General features: G+C 38.6%; 1 protein-coding gene across 1 annotated transcript in view; it reads right to left on the bottom strand.

Moving 5' to 3' along the window:
• Positions 1–13,169: 13,169 nt before the first annotated feature.
• The window catches only part of LOC127410047 (serine/threonine-protein phosphatase 2A 56 kDa regulatory subunit alpha isoform-like), a 47,160-nt gene continuing 43,877 nt past the window's right edge, over positions 13,170–16,452 (bottom strand). Inside the window, exon 13 of the mRNA XM_051645057.1 lies at positions 13,170–16,407. Coding sequence (XP_051501017.1) covers positions 16,206–16,407 — 202 coding nt within the window. The 3' untranslated portion in view covers positions 13,170–16,205. The remainder of the gene's footprint in view (positions 16,408–16,452) is intronic.

The following is a 16,452-nucleotide window of genomic DNA, read 5'->3' as shown; positions in this document are numbered from 1 at the left end:
TTAAATGTGATTAGCTTCCACTCTAGCTCACAGTGTTGGACTTTGTACTCGGAGACCGAGCCTCGAGCTCAGCCAAAAAGAAAGTGAAAGTGAAACGAAAGTGCCTTTGAAGCGACACAAAATGATGTGGTTGCTTCAGTAAATGTGCTTTTTATATCGAATTTGCTTTTAAAACCCTGTCGGTTAGGTTTAGGGGTTGGTTAAGGGTTAAGGTTGGCTCACCTCTCATTTATCTTTTAGGACACTATTGGTAAGGTTTAGGCTAAAGTTTTAGGTTAGGGAGGTACGTTTTACTCATTAAAACATCCATCTAATATTCACCTTTAAAAAAATTGTCTGATGCCAAAATAGTTTCAACCACTTTTGACAACCCCCACTGGACATTTTTTACTGGGAAACAGCAGCCAAACGTGTAATGAAGCAAGTAAAGTGGTCACACTCTGGTATGTTTCTTTGAACATCCTGTTTCACTTTGAAATACGTCACATTATGGATGTAATGAGTTGTGAATGACACAACTGTTCAACTGAACTGCAATAGTGTTTTTATAAATTTTTTCTCAGTAGACAAAATTTGTAACCTAATATAATTACAACAGATTTGAAAGTGTTGCAGTTGCAGTAAAAAAAAAATATATATATATATATATATATATATTTATATATATTTCGGCATCAGGTCCAATGGCAAGTTTTATATATTTACATACATTATTTAAAACCAAATGGGGGGCAGTTTGTGCCACTGAATAAATAATTGATTCTTAAGGGCCACAAATGGGCCCCCATAAATCTGCACTGTTTTGAAAGTCTAAAAACATTGTTAATTTTTAGAAACCGGATATCAATGCAAGGTGAGTGTATTTTAGAATCAGGACTCGGTTGTGTAAAACTCTTTTAAGTGGATACATCAGTGGCTTGTATTCTTCTAACTTTGTATGCAATTGCCATTTTAGAGTAATGTTTAAAATGAACACTGCTTTCCCTTTAATCACCTTGACATTTTCAGGATATGATTTCATCCAAAGTGGCTGAAATAAAATGTCCATTTAACTGATTAGCTACTTGCTACTTTTACCATATATAATGTAAGCACTATAGCAATATGTCAGTAGAACATGTAGAAATGTTTATTGTATTAACACCTTGGTCTCACATAGTTACAAATATAATATCAATAACCTTTTATTTGGTGCTTGTGTCACATCATTTTTGATTCTGTAAGTTCAGCATTGTCAACTGGGTGCCTTAGATTGCTAACAATGTTTGTTCTATAATGTACATAACCATTCACAATGGTAGAATTGAGTTTGAAGACTTTAATACCATGATAATTGAAGCATCTTCCATGACCCTGTTTGCTCCTCTTTTTAGGATGGAGCCTCCATCCTAATGTCTCTCCATGTCTCTCCATCCATCCTCTGTCCTGCTATTTTTTCTACCTCAGAGGGTTGAGTTGGTGTGGGTTTGCCTCTCTCCTTCATCTCCCTCCTCCCTTTCTCCTGCAAAAGAGAAAAACATATATTGCTCCTTCTCAGCTAAATTGTCAGTTGCTATCTTCTTCACCTACGTCTCTTTTTCTCCTCCTCCCCAACCCCCCTTTCTGTCTCTCTCTCTCTCTCTCTCTCTCTCTCTCTCTCTCTCTCTCTCTCTCTCTCTCTCTTTTTCGGAATGAGGCAACAAAATAAATCCACCCAGGGGTGTAGGAGCAGTTTGAGAAATGGTTGGGTGGAGGGGACACATGCATTAAAAGAAAAGTTACCAAAAAAATGGTCACTCTGAATTGAACGAGCTATGTGAAGCAGTGTTAATTAAAATAAATAAATAGTGCATTTTCATTTTTGGGTGAACTGTTTCTTTAAATGCAAAGAAATGTCTACAGTTTGGGGACACCCCATTGTCCACTGCTATGCTTCTGCAGTTGAAGGAATAAGTAGGTAATTTGTTCCTCAATTCATAGTTTTCATATACATCATATATATCATATACTGGATCACATATACAAATACAGTATAATGTACCATATAATGCCCTCTGTAGTAGGTCTACCTAATAATCAAGAAGGTTGGCAGGTCAATTTTCAAAAGGTATCAGATTAAATGATTCAGAACTCTGCACATAAAGGAGTTTCTGAATTATGCTTCACTGTAAAGAGTTATAAGAATTGTCATGAAATCACAACCCTTTCCTTCTCAAACCATCTCTGACAGAATTTATTTCTTTTAAACAGTAAAATGACCATGTTAAACAGCCTGTAAAATGCCATTGTTAAGGGATGTATTTAAATTAAGCAGAAATATTGTATTTTGCAATCATAATAAACTGAATTAATGTCACAACCATTTGTTCAATAAATACATGATGTTACATATGTATTCAGATTTTGTTTAGAAGTTAACGGTGTCCTGGGGCCTTTGACAGGGGAGGCCCACTAACCCATTATGGTACGGTGTTGCCATATGGCAACCATTAATTTTCTTTCACTTTCTCACCTTTCTGAAAAAGCTCAAACATGATGCATTGTTGGTAATAAAAGGCAGTCTTCAAAGTAAACAATAATATGCTGTTTTTAAGCCACATGACATTTGATTTTATTCTTCGACATCTTGATTTTTTTTCTGCATCTTTGATAAGTTAATTAGATGTTCTGATCAACTTTATCCAACATAGTTTTACAAAAAATTGAGAAAACGCTAACCACAATGGAAAAATTGCTCTGTTGCCATACTACAATGGAGTTGCACTAATGTATTTTCCCAGTGGAAATTTGTATAGATCGTGACATTTGTTACAAATTGGAGTGAGGTTTACTTTAAAAAAAAACAACAACAAAAAATCTTGGGAAACAATTTTCACGCATAAATTGCTAGTGCATTTAACAGAAAATATCAAGTAAAGGCAACACACGATTCTTGCTGGCTTTAATAAGAACTTCTCAAGTAGAGTTGACTTTACTTTGCCATATCACCCTGCAGCTCTTGCCTGGTTGCCCACTATAGCTAAGCAGGGTTTAGCCTGGCCAGTACCTGGATGAGAGACCTCCTGGGGAAAACTAAGGTTGCTGCTGGAAGCGATATTAGGGAGGCCAGCAGGGAGTGCTCACCATCTTTCGAATGAGGTAAACAGGTCCTGACCCTCTGTGGTCATTAAAAATCCCAGGGCACTTCTCGTAAAGAGTAGGGGTGTAACCCTGGTGTCCTGGCCAAATTCCCCACATTGGCCCTTCTCAATCATGGCCTCCTAATAATCCCCATCCATTAATTGGCTCTATAACTCTACTCTCTCCTCTCCACCAATAGCTGGTGTGTGGTGAGTGTACTGGTGCATTATGGCTGCCGTCGCATCATCCAGGTGGATGCTGCACACTGGTGGGTGGTTGAGGAGATTCCCCCTATACTATGTAAAGTGCTTTGAGTGCCTAGAAAAGCGCTATATAAATATAAGGAATTAATTATAATTACTTTGCAATACTCTGTTTCAAGCGGCTCAATTTTACTCAATTTTTGTTTGTACATTTTACTCAAGCAATGTAGCACTGAATTAAGCCATGCTTTTAAAAGTGTACTGGCATTTCAATGCTTTTTTTTTTTAACATACTTAATCGTACCACATGACACACTAAAGACCTCAATGGGGAAGCTTAATGCATGCTTTGTAGTCTATTAGACAACATCATCTTGCTTTAATGGAGATAGAAACAAGAATCAGAGCTGCACACGCAGACCTCAACTCTTGGTGCATAAAACATGATGACGGTAACAATCAACATATAATTGTTTTTATCATGAACAGGTAATTTTGAGTGGAAAATGAACTGCAGACTTTATAAAACAAGAAGTTACCAAACATAACAACAAAATCAACAATAAAATTGGTGTAAATCAACTTGCAAACAATGAAACGATGCAAGCTCATTAATTATTTAAGCATGCTGGAAAAACCAGCTTCGAAAAGTTACGTAAAATGTACTTATTTTATTTACCTGTGAAATTTACTCAAATTAGTAAATAAATATAACAAGGTTTTCTACTTTAGGATTGATACGTGATGACGCATTGTAAAGATAACAAACAATCATAAATAATATTTACTTATAAGCTAAAGCATTCATTTGTGTATTCACGAATGTAGAATTTACTTAATATTTTCAAGTTTATACCAGGCCTGGCTCCAGCTCTAAGATGTAAGGTGGGCCATAGGACCCACCGGGTGGGCCGAACAGTTGGAGGGGTGGGTGTAGGTGTAGTTCTTAAGGTGGGCCAAGTTTATGATTGGGTGGGCCAGGCCCACCCAGGCCCCCCTGTGGAGCCAGGCCCCCCTGTGGAGCCAGGCCTGGTTTACACTTAAAATAACTTATTCGATGTAGAAATTACTTAATATTTTCTGCCACGTTTACTTTACAACAAAATCTTTTTTCTTTTTTCTTTTTTCTTTTTCCAGTGTATATTGCATTTATTCATGTATTTAAATGTTTACCATAATATAATTGAATTTAAAACGTTTGTACTGGTCCCATTCAATTCTTAAGCAACAGCCCTGCTACTAATTATAATAGTACTTCTACCACTACTATTCATTATTAATTAGTAGTAGCAGCAGTATTTTAATTGTTTTACAACCTGACCCGAGCATTCTGAAAGGTCTGAAAGTGTGAATTTGTAAGAAGTCTGACATGCATACAGAGAATCACTGAACGTTTACGACACAAGGTGTGTGTCAGCAACCAAATGAATGACCAATAATGTAACTTTATTTTTGGAAAGTCTGACTTTTAAAATCTGATTGTGCAGGTACTGTGACATAAAAAAAACAAAAACCTTTTATCAGCTTGAAGGAGCTGTATCATTTAAAGAGCCCTGCCAGCCCTGTTTTTACAGAGTATTTAAAAGAGTGGGTGAGTTCATTAAATAATACAAACACAGCCCACACAGCTATGACATTCCTCTGTCACGTGAGGGACTTTGAGAGCCTCTTTATATCTCTAACTTCAGCTTCTATTAGCATCAAAACCTCAAATCTCTTTCCATGTCAGCTGAGATTAGATGCCCTCACATTTTTAGAAGAGGACAAATCTATGGTCTCAAATTAAGTAGGCATAAAAAAAGACTGAGCGAGTTTATGATTTATTGAAGATGCAGATACATACAGATAGTTTTTGCTACATGACTGAATTTATTTAAAGGGCAATTCACGATAAATTCAATAAGAATTGTATTGTCTTCAGCCTCTTCAATCAATTCACCTCAGTAGTGCTCTACTAGCTGGCTTTATGTGCAGTTTGTGTGTGTGTGTGTATACAGTATAGTTTGTGAAAAGCCCTTTAGTGAGGTGTTAAACATAGGCTATTATAAGCCTATATGTTTTCGATGATTGAGGCACCACACAACAGAAACAACATAATATGCAAACCTCAGAAGCACACACATAGACACCAGTGTTGGGTATGTAACTCTAAAAAGTACTGCTACAAATGACTAATTACTTCTCTAAAATTGTATTCAGATTACTTTGCTTATTACTTCATGGGAAAGTAATCACATTACTGATTACTTATTAAGTTACCTTTTGTTTTTCCGCTCAACGAATTAAAAATAATAAACATACAAATATGTACATATAAACATAATTCATGTTTTAAAGTATTCTACATAATATAATTTTAGAAAAATGTGTAACCAAAGTAATGGATTGAAAGTCAGTAACTGTAATCTGATTACAAGAATTTAAAATGTAATGTGACACAAATTTTTTACCAAAAAGTAATTACATTACAGTAAATAATTACTTTGTTATCAGATTACCCCCAACACTGAGTCACACACAAACGCTCACTGAAAATTCGGACTAAATTCAACTGAAAACACCCAATGAAATAGCATATTGTGCAACAAAATGTAACAAAATATTATCGAACTAGAAATAAGAACACTCATAAAATATTTTCGGCTATTTTTTGAAGTTTACGCATTTTAATTGTATGACAAATGTCCATCAAAGAGAATCGAGTCATCTTTAAATAATCTACATAAATCTAAATTAAGAAGAAATGTTTAAAATCTAAATTAAATACCTCACATTATGCTTAAACATAATATTTTTTAAGTGAATACAACATCTGTTTTTTGCTTTTCTGTAAGGAATCTACAGGGTTTTTTTAATCATAAAATCATAATAAAACGTATTTTTTAACACATAAGGCAACATATCATTTATTTATTCATATTTCAATTAATTATGCATTTTTTAGCCATTTCACACTGTAAGGTTTTCTTGAATGCATTTGACAGAGCAATCAGGCCACAGGAGTCTGTGCCTGAGACTGTTATGTAACACTGCTTACTGTCTTTTCATGGATGTCTGAGCACGTGCACTGCGGCTCTAAGATCACTGCTTTATATGTTCCTGTTCTTTTCTCACTTCCTGTGATTGCAAATAAGCACAAATCAAAAAGAAAGAGGCCAACACAGCTTAAACATATCAAAAAACTGAATGTTAACATTCTTAAAGGTGCTGTAAGTGATTTTTTAATCAAATGACATGCAGAAAACCTCCCAATTACCTATCAGATATAAATGAAATAGATGAAATATCACACGTCTGTGACAGCACTATGCTCTGTAAACAGCTACGAAAATGGCCGTGGACAGATTCTTTTGCTGAGTCTGATATCCATACTTCCCTACTTTAAAGTATGGAAAAAACAGTATACCAATGCATTAGTATGTCCAATGGATGACCTATTATTACTTGACTGGACACTTAAAGATCCCATAATCCCTTGGGAGCTGAGGCAACTTCAATGCTCAAAATAAAATAAAACCGGCGGTGAACCGCGAGTCAGACGGCTCTTTACAACTGTAAGTGATATACAGTTGTGACAAGGAGGAGGGCATGGCCGGGCTGTAACGATGGATGCCCAGCACTGAATCAGCCTAATCAACCGGGAAAGGGATAAAGAGGAGCCGGGGATGCCAGTTCGAGGGAGGGACGCATGCAGCCATGCTCTCTGTGTGTTTTATGTTATGTTTAAGTTCAGTTATGTAATTAAAGTTTACATTGACTGCTCAGCCGGTTACTGCCTCCTCCTTGCCCATGCTTTACCCGTTACATTGGTGCCGAAACCCGGGAAGGAGGTGGGATGTGCTGTCATGGAGTCCTCGCCGCTGCCGTCAGCTAGGGGATGGAGGAGTCGCTGCCGGCCGCTGGGAGTGGGAGGTACCACTGTCATCCACCAGGAAGCGGAGAAGCCATTACCATCCGCCAGGGCTTGGAGGACTCGCTGCCGTCTGCCAGGGGCAGAGGGCGGAGGAGTGGCTGAGGACCAGGCGACGGCGTGTCCAGGGACCGGCAAGCAAGTTTTTCTCTCTCATTCTGTCTCTCCCCCTCCCACTTTCCCTCTCCCCTCTCCCTCCCCTCGTCTCTCACAGAGAGGTGGGGAAGACCAGCTGGCAAAAGGACGGCAGGAAGGGCAACACCTCCCCTCCAGCAAGGGAGGGGAGGGGAGGGGAGGATGTAATGCCAGAGGTTTCCCCGGCCTGAATTGGGCAGTGGAGGAGTGTGACGAGGAGGAGGGCATGGCCGGGACATAACGATGGACGCCTGGTGCTGAATCAGCCGGGAGAGGGATAAAGAGGAGCCGGGGACGCCAGTTCAAGTGAGTGAGAGACGCACGTGGCCGCAATGTCTGTGTGTTTTACAAAGTTTGTGTTTATGTTATGTTTAAGTTCAGTTATGTAATTAAAGTTTACGCTGACTGCTCAGCTGGTTCCCACCACCTCCTTGCCCATCCTTTACCCGTTACAACAGTATACCAAGAAAGTTGTTTCTTGTACTTAAATTGTGCTTGTTCAACAAAACCAGAGCGGATTTTTTCAGTGGTTGTTGTTATTACATCATATATTCGTTTTCGGATCAAATCCACTTTCCCGGATGAAGTATGTCTGAAATCTGTTCATACTACTCGCATGCATGCCTAAAGAATATACTGTTTTGACGGCCGAGAAGTGCGTCCTTCATCAAATACAGTACAAACTATGACAGTACGCAGTTTCGGACGCAGGGTTTGTTTAACCAATCAGAAGACTTTGAAGCACTTTCACCATTTGTCGTGTAAGAATACTACCGAGCGTAACACACGCCCACTTTTTCAACCGTCTGGATACCGGAAGTATTTTTCCAATAATTTTTTTTTTTGCATTGGCTTTTCATAAAATTCTCCATAAAAAAGTTGTAAGCCAAGAACCAAACCAACCAGCTCTGAGGTGAATCACAACATCACAAACTTTGTTTTGAGGCAAAAAGTATTTGAAAATCTGACAAAAAGACAAAGGTACAAGGTGCATGGTCTACAATCCCATGAAGCATTGCAAATGATGTAATAAAAAAAACTATGGAAATATATAAAACTATTGACTTTAGGTTGTTGGTAAGTGTAGAAACAATACATTTTACGTTTACTGAAAAATATTCCGGTATGTACAAATAGATAAGTAGTTTAAGGGTGAAGGGAGACCGACTTGGTTACATCATTCACAGTGGTCATGAAAGTGGACGGTCGCTGCTGGACTTGTTTGGCTGGCCATGTTTTCTGACTGGTGGATCTTTCTCTGCTGGATCATGGGTAATGTAGTTGCTTACCATGAATTCCGCTATCAAACACGACTTTTAAACAATAAAGTTGAAATAACACAGACTGATGGACAACCTTGTAGCTCACGGTAGGGCTGTCTTTAAAGGTTTCTAAGTTATCGTTGAAAATAAATTTGTCTATGGAAAAAATTAATGGGATTTTTACTTCCGGTACCAGACTGTTGCAACTACCGTTGCTTTTGACAATTAAACATTTTGTCAGAAAACTGGAAAATGCTGCCTTCGGAGGCTGAATACGGAGGTAGGAAAGAAGGGATCAAGACACATCTGAATCCAGTGTTCATGTCACATCCTGTCTACTGAGATACCTTCAATTGATCGATTTTTGAAGGCATCATAGATGTATCCTTCGCTGCCTATCAAATCCCACGATCCTGTGCGTGCAGATCCACAGCAGCTGAACTGAAGAAAGAAAATGCCAACCGAAGAGGCAGTTGATAGCCAGTTTGTATATAAATGTAAGTTGTTGGTTTTTTACAACTTCTGATTCCATTTCTAGTGAGAAATTAGTAATGTAGTTATTAAATATACACTTGGTTATTGCGAAAACTCTCTGTTTCTGTTCTAGATTAATAGGCTGTTGTGGTCCGGTTGGACTGAATGAATGCTGGTATCCTAGCAACAATGTGACATAGCAATCTGCCCCAGAAGCCTGTCTGAAACCAGCTTTTGGAGGTACCTTTGTACACAAATGCTGTCTGTTAAGTCATTGACTGATAGGACAGCGAGGCAACAGGGCTGCCAACTTAGGATTCAGATGAAGCCATCGTCCTAGTACCTGTAAAAGGTAAGTGTAACTGACTCAGCACAAAGCAAGTTAACTGAATTGACAGCATTTGTGTAATAATGTGACTACAATAAAATGTGTCCTTTTCTTAAAAAAAATAAAATAAAAAAAAAGCAAAAGTCGAGGTTACATTGAGGCAGAATGGACAATTTTTGGAGGGATTAAAGGCAGAAATGCAAAGCTTAAAATTTTTCAAAAACAACTTGTACATTCATTTTTCTGTTAAAACATGTATTATTTGAGCTGAAAAGTTTTCATGTGTAGGGTCTTATTTCCCCTGCAGTGCCCCCCAGAGTGAGTTATTTCTGCGCGCAACGCTGCACAGCCTCTAGAGGGGAGCGGAGTGTAGAAAAATAATTTGTTGGATCCTTGATTTCTTCTCATAATACTGTATATATGTCTACTGTACCGTATTTGTTTTATTTATTTTGTTTATATATAACTATAAAAAATAAATAGACAAATAAAATAAAGAGTACAGTTTGCCTGTGCAGTGTTTGAAATTTCAGACATTGTGTGTGTGTGTGTGTGTGTGTGTGTGTGTCATTTTGTGGCTATACTTTTAAAACACTGGGTATTTTAACTTTTACATATTGGCCCAATTCACTTCCATTGTAAGTTCCTCACTGTAACCCAGATTTGCTTTTATTAAGAAACGGAGGAACAAGTCAAAATTAATGTTTGTTGTTATCAGTATTATGCCACAAATTCTGTCGATTGAGAATTCTTTTTTCTTCTTCTTCTTCTTCTTTTATTATCCCCTTTTCTCCCAATTTGGAATGCCCAATTCCCACTACTTAGTAGGTCCTTGTGGTGGCACGGTTACTCACCTCAATCCAGGTGGTGGAGGACAAGTCTCAGTTGCCTCCACTTCTGAGATCGTCAATCCACGCATCTTATCACATGGCTCATCCTGCATGACACCGCGGAGACTCCGCATGTGGAGGCTCGTGCTACTCTCCGCGATCCACGCACAACTTACCACGCACCCCATTGAGAGCGAGAACCACTAATCGTGACCACAAGGAGGTTACCCCATGTGACTCTAACCTCCCTAGCAACTGGGCCAATTTGGTTGCTTAGGAGACCTGGCTGGAGTCACTCAGCACACCCTCAGTACATTCAAACTCGCGACTCCAGGGGTGGTAGTCTGTGTCAATATTCGCTGAGCTACCCAGGCCCCCCTCGATTGAGAATTCTTGAAAAAAATACATATTTTTAATTTGTAATTAATATAAAGCGGGGTAACTAAAACTAAACTGTATACAATTTCAGCTCATAAAACTTAATGTCTTTACATCAACTTTTACATTAATAAATTTATTTTCATTCAAATATTTTAATGTTTGCACTCAATTTGAAAATAGCCAAATGTTGGATGCCACTCCACTGTTAAGATAACATAAGTTCAGTCAGGACAACTCTCGAAAATATTTAGCATGTTAATGTGGGTATGACATACTGATAGGATTTTGGTCTTAGTGGACTAGATCTGCTAGGCTGCTGCAACAGAGCAAATACGAAGATTTGCTAATGCTAAAACATACACAGACATGCTAAGTTAAGTTGGAAATGCTGCTGCTGCTGCACAACAAAACACAAGACATGCTGCAGCACAATTAGACGTACATACAATCCCTTGTAGCAGATCTAGACCAGTGGTGCTGGGGAGGAGGAGGGTTTCAGCGAATACTCTCTTGGCACTCTGCAGTGAAACAGGCTTTTCTGAAATACTGGGCAATTTAAATGTTAGACAAAGAGAGGTCACAAGTTGATTGGCTACTCGATTACAGGTCAAGTAATCTATCAGCATACACCATGAGAGCTGATTTGCTAACAGATAACAAGTTCAAAGAACCTATCAGCTTGCACCATGTTGAGTTTTATGTCTGAACTTCATTAATTTGGAATAAAAGAAAATCAGGGTAAGCATGTGACCTTTAACTAAATCAGTGGTACTTCAATAATAATAAAAAACATCAGTAATGATCATGAAGTAATAAATTTTTTTATTACTTATGTTCTCTCAGTAACTGCATTGACATGATATCTAGGCTATACTTTAACTTAAGAATAATTTCTCAGCACTTTTTCACCTGTGGCAAGCTGTCCAGTTAGACTGTATTACAGTTTTTTTCATCTTGTTTGATACTGCGTCAATGGTTTTAAACAAAAGGTTAATCAAAAGTAATAGGGGTCCTTGGCACATAAGGGGAACCTTTGACGTCTGGTTTCTCACAGGGGTCCTGACCATGCATGAGAAGCACATCTGTGGTTATTATACTCATTTAAATTACTGTATTTATAGTTTGTGTCTCTAAGAGCATCTTTTGCTAATATTATTTAATGCAAAGAATTGTGTACTGTGGAGAATTTTCCATTTGCAGGCAAGTCCTATAGAGTTAAATGTACTTTTATGCCAGTAGGTGGCACAGTCACCACTGTTACACTGCACACTGAACCCAAGCTGCCCAGTTTAATTATGAGTGTGAGTCGGGTGTTTATTTTGTTAAACTACTAAAACTATTCACTATTTAATCAAATCAACTGCTCGGTCATCAGAGGATGACATTTAGTGTTGTATTTCTGATTAATTAATCTCTCCTCTGGTAACTGACCTTTATTTCAAAGCTTCCATGATTAAAGCAGCTCACTGCTTCTATCATCCATCATGACAATAACTTCAGCTCATTAAAAGAGTCGTTTCAATTATATTATATAAATAACATTTCAAAAACTGCCTTACTGTGGCATTTAAGCATTTTAACAAAACAGAACATTTTCACATTAAAAATAAGTAATAAATAATAATAATAATAAGTTTTATACAGGTATAAAATACATTCACTGAGCACTTTATTAGGAACACCTGTACACCTACTTATTCATGCCATTATCTAATCAGCCAATTGTGTGGCAGCAGTGCAGTGCATAAAATCATACAGATACGGGTCAGGAGCTTCATTTAATTTTCACATCAACCATCAGAATGGGGAAAAAGTGTGATCTCAGTGATTTGGACTGTGGCATGATTGTTGGTGCCATATGGGCTGGTTTGAGTATTTCTGAAACTGTTGATCTCCTGGGATTTTCACGCACAACAGTCTCTAGAATTTACTCAGAATAGTGCCAGAAACAAAAAACATCCAGTGAGTGGCAGTTCTGCGGACAGAAACGCCTTGTTGATGAAAGTGGTCAACGTAGAATGGCCAGACTGGTTCGAGCTGACAGAAAGGCTAAGGTAACTCGGATAACCACTCTGTACAATTTTAGTGAGCAGAATAGCAAATGGGCTACAACAGCAGAAGACAACATCGGACACCTTATTAGGACCGTAGTGTTCCCAATAAAGTGCTAAGTGTGTGTAAGTATTCCAATTTTCAAAATGTTATTTGCTATAGGATAACAAATTCAGGCATCAGAACAACACCTTTGTAGAAGTGGAAAACCTGAAAATAAAAGGAAACAGATATGGCTGAAGTATGCATTCCTGGAAACAAAGGACATATTTGTCCCATATTTACTTTTCTCAGAACTAACGTTTCTTAGCCATTTTTTCCATTACTGTTAACCAACTGGTCTCAAGGTGATTTTTAGTGGACACAGGTGTCCTAGCAGAGTAACCACAGGTGTAATGTGTACCTGTACTTATATAGCTCTAGTGAAAGTACACCTCAGTAAATGTAAAGAGAACTCTTATTTCAAACATACAGACCAATAATAAGACATGGAAATAATAATCATCAGCCTGGCATTTTAATGCATATAGCACATTACAACAAGGTTCTTTTACACACTCTCACAGCAAAAACACAATTTTCAGCAAAACAAAAGATTTCTTAATACGAGAATTTATAATAGCATAACTGCATAGCGACAAGAATTTTTTTTTTTTTTTTTGGTTGAAGCAAAACAAAAAACTGCCTGAATATTGAATGGAATGTCAAGGAGTTTCATCTACCATATTGCTTATCTACAGGTAAACACAACTTATATTAGGAAAATATTAGGAAATATCTATTTGGAGCAGGAGGAAATACTTTTTACCATTATTCTTATTGTAGTTGGGGAATGTTAGGTTATCCCTGAGTTACGTAACACTTAAGAATTAGTCCAGTACTGCAAAATGTATAGCCAGTAGACCCAAGTGTTCCAGAAAGCAATGGGTTTCTAATTAAACTCTGTATTTAAAATGTTGCATTTATTATGCAAATACTGACCTTATGATGGCTGTAATTTTCATTTTCATTTAAAAACAAATGTTACTAGCAAGAGCAGTTCATCTTGCATCTTTTTTTTTTTTTTATCAAAACTTAAATCAGAGTTTCGCATTTCTGGGAGCCTTTCTAAGGCTGAATTTTGACACTTCCAGGGAGTGGTCAAATTTAATAATTAATGTATCATGTCAACTATAGGCATCAATAAATGTTTTTTTTATCATGTTAGGGGCCGTACAGACAGAATGCACTGTGCAGGTGTCTCTGAACACATTTTTAAAAGTTGGAAGTTATTTTAGTATGATAACAGCATCTTAAAAACACGGCACTCCTGCACGTGGCACTGAAAAAACTGTAAGATGCGGCAAACAGTCCAAGAAGTCCGTCTAGCACATGTTTACATTGAAAAACAATTTAAAAACTGTGTAGACTGACACAATAAAATACTTTCAGTGTAAACTGCCCTTTGGTGTTTTTGGGGACTTGCACCATATACCAATTTTTTTTTTAAAGTTCAAGTCTTCAGTCTAAAATACACTGATGAGCCAAAACATTATGACCACTCACAGGTGAAGCGAATAACATTGATCATCTCTAACAAGGCCACATGTCAAGGTCTGGGTAGATTAGATGGTAAGCGAAAAATCAGTTCTCATAGTCAGCGTGTTGAAAGCAGGAGAAATGGGCATAAGTAAAGACTTCAGCGACTTTGACAAGGGCCAAATTGTTATTGCCAGATGACTGGGTCAGAGCATCTCTGAAACGGCAAGGCTTGTGGGGTGCTCCCAGTCAGCAGTGGTGAATACCTACTGACAGTGGTCCGAGGAAGGACAAACCACAAACTGGTGACAGGGTGTTGGGCGGCCAAGACTCATCGATGCACAAGGGCAACAAAGGCTATCCTGTCTGGTCCGAACCGACAGAAGGTTTACTGTGGCACAAGTCACAGAAAAGTTTAATGACGGTTATGGGAGGAATGTGTCACAACACAGTGCATCGCACCCTGCTGCCTATGGGGCTGCGTAGGCGCAGACCGGTCAGAGTGTCCACGATGACCTCTGTCCACCATCGAAAGAGGCTACAATGGGTACCTGAGCATCGGAACTGGACCTTGAAGCATTGGAAGAAGTCGCCTGGTCCAATGAGTCTGTTATCTTTTACATCACGTGTGCGCCGTTTACCTCTGAAAGTGATGGCACCAGGATGCACTGTGGGAAGATGACAAGCCGGTGGAGGGAGTGTGATGCTCTGGGCAATGTTCTGCTGGGAAACCCTGGGTCCAGCCATTCATGTGGAAGTCAGTTTGACACGTGCCACCTACCTTTACATTGTTGCAGACCAGTTACACCCCTTCATGGCAGTGGCCTCTTTCAGCAGGATAATGTGCCCTGCCGCACTGCACACATTGTTCGGGAATGGTTTGAAGAACATGATGAAGAGTTCAAGGTGTTGCCCTGGCCTCCAAATTCCCCATATCTCAATCCGATTGAGCATCTGTGGGATGTGCTGTCCCAACAAGTCCGATCCATGGCGGCTCCACCTCACAACTTAAGCCGGGCTCTCACTATACGATTTTTGGTCGGATTTTGCTGTCCCAGACAGATTTTAGAGGTCTGCGACAAAAATGCTGTATCACCGCCAAATCGGTTCTCACTACGGTCGTATGTATGAGCAGTTCATCGACGTGATCGGAGCCAGTCTTGAGTAGTCACAGATGCTGGGATATTTTCATGCCATGCTTGATACTATCTCCACATGATTTTGTAGTGTGAGCGATGCCACGACAAGTGCGAACTGCTCCAGCAAATCACATCTTATCATGCATCTTTATGTACAACAATGGAAAGCCACAATTTGATCATAATTAATACAAGAAGACAACAGATGACAACAACCCTTGTTGTGTAATGGAAGCAGTACTGCGATTCAGGTAGTCTGACAGTCATTTAATGAGAGCCCGGCTTTACAGGGCTTGAAGGATCTGCTGCTAATTTCTTAGTGCCAGATACCACAGGACACCTTCAGGGGTCTTGTAGAGTCCATGCCTCGGCGGGTCGGCACTGTTTTTGCGAAACGCTAAAGACCAACGGCAGGTGGTCATAATGTTTTGGATCATCAGTGTATATGTAAATATAGCCTACAGACAGGGTCGCTGCTAAACTTTATGGTCCCCCTATCCCACTGGGCCCGATAAGCAGGCTATACCTTAAAAGACCTTAGTTGTGCCTGCTGTCCCTACAGATGAGAGGTGTAAGTCTCTGATTAAATAAAAGTGTTGGGAAATTTCAATACCTACACTTCCAAAATAAACTTACATATATAAAATATATTATCCATTTCCAAAAAAAACAAAAAAAAACAAAAAATTGCATTTTGATTTAGTTTTATATAGACTTCTGACAACAACAAAAAAAAACTTTTTAAATGTGTTCGCTTAAAAATATAAAGATTATTTCTCACACAAGATCCGTATCCTTACTGCTCTTGACAGTTGTTTACATCTATAAACCAAATATATAAATACTGGGTAGTGAAAACAAAAACAGCCCCGTGTCATTTGGCCCAGGTGGCGCTCTCAACACTATCAGTAATGGCCGCTGCAGTATTTTCATCCTTATCATGAAGGTTGTTGTTATTGTTGTTGTAGGTAAACTGGATCTCATGTCTGTTATTCTGAAACTTTGATGTCTCTTGCAGTCTCAGTTCATCCAGCTTCCTCCACAGTTCCTCTCGTTCTTGCTCTTTCTTCTTCTCTCTAAAGACAGATTTAATAGCCAATCATAAACCAATAGTGTCATTT

Source organism: Myxocyprinus asiaticus, chromosome 19 (genome assembly GCF_019703515.2).
Source record: "Myxocyprinus asiaticus isolate MX2 ecotype Aquarium Trade chromosome 19, UBuf_Myxa_2, whole genome shotgun sequence".
In the NCBI taxonomy this organism is placed as follows: domain Eukaryota; kingdom Metazoa; phylum Chordata; class Actinopteri; order Cypriniformes; family Catostomidae; genus Myxocyprinus; species Myxocyprinus asiaticus.
This window is presented reverse-complemented; position numbering and strand designations above follow the sequence as displayed.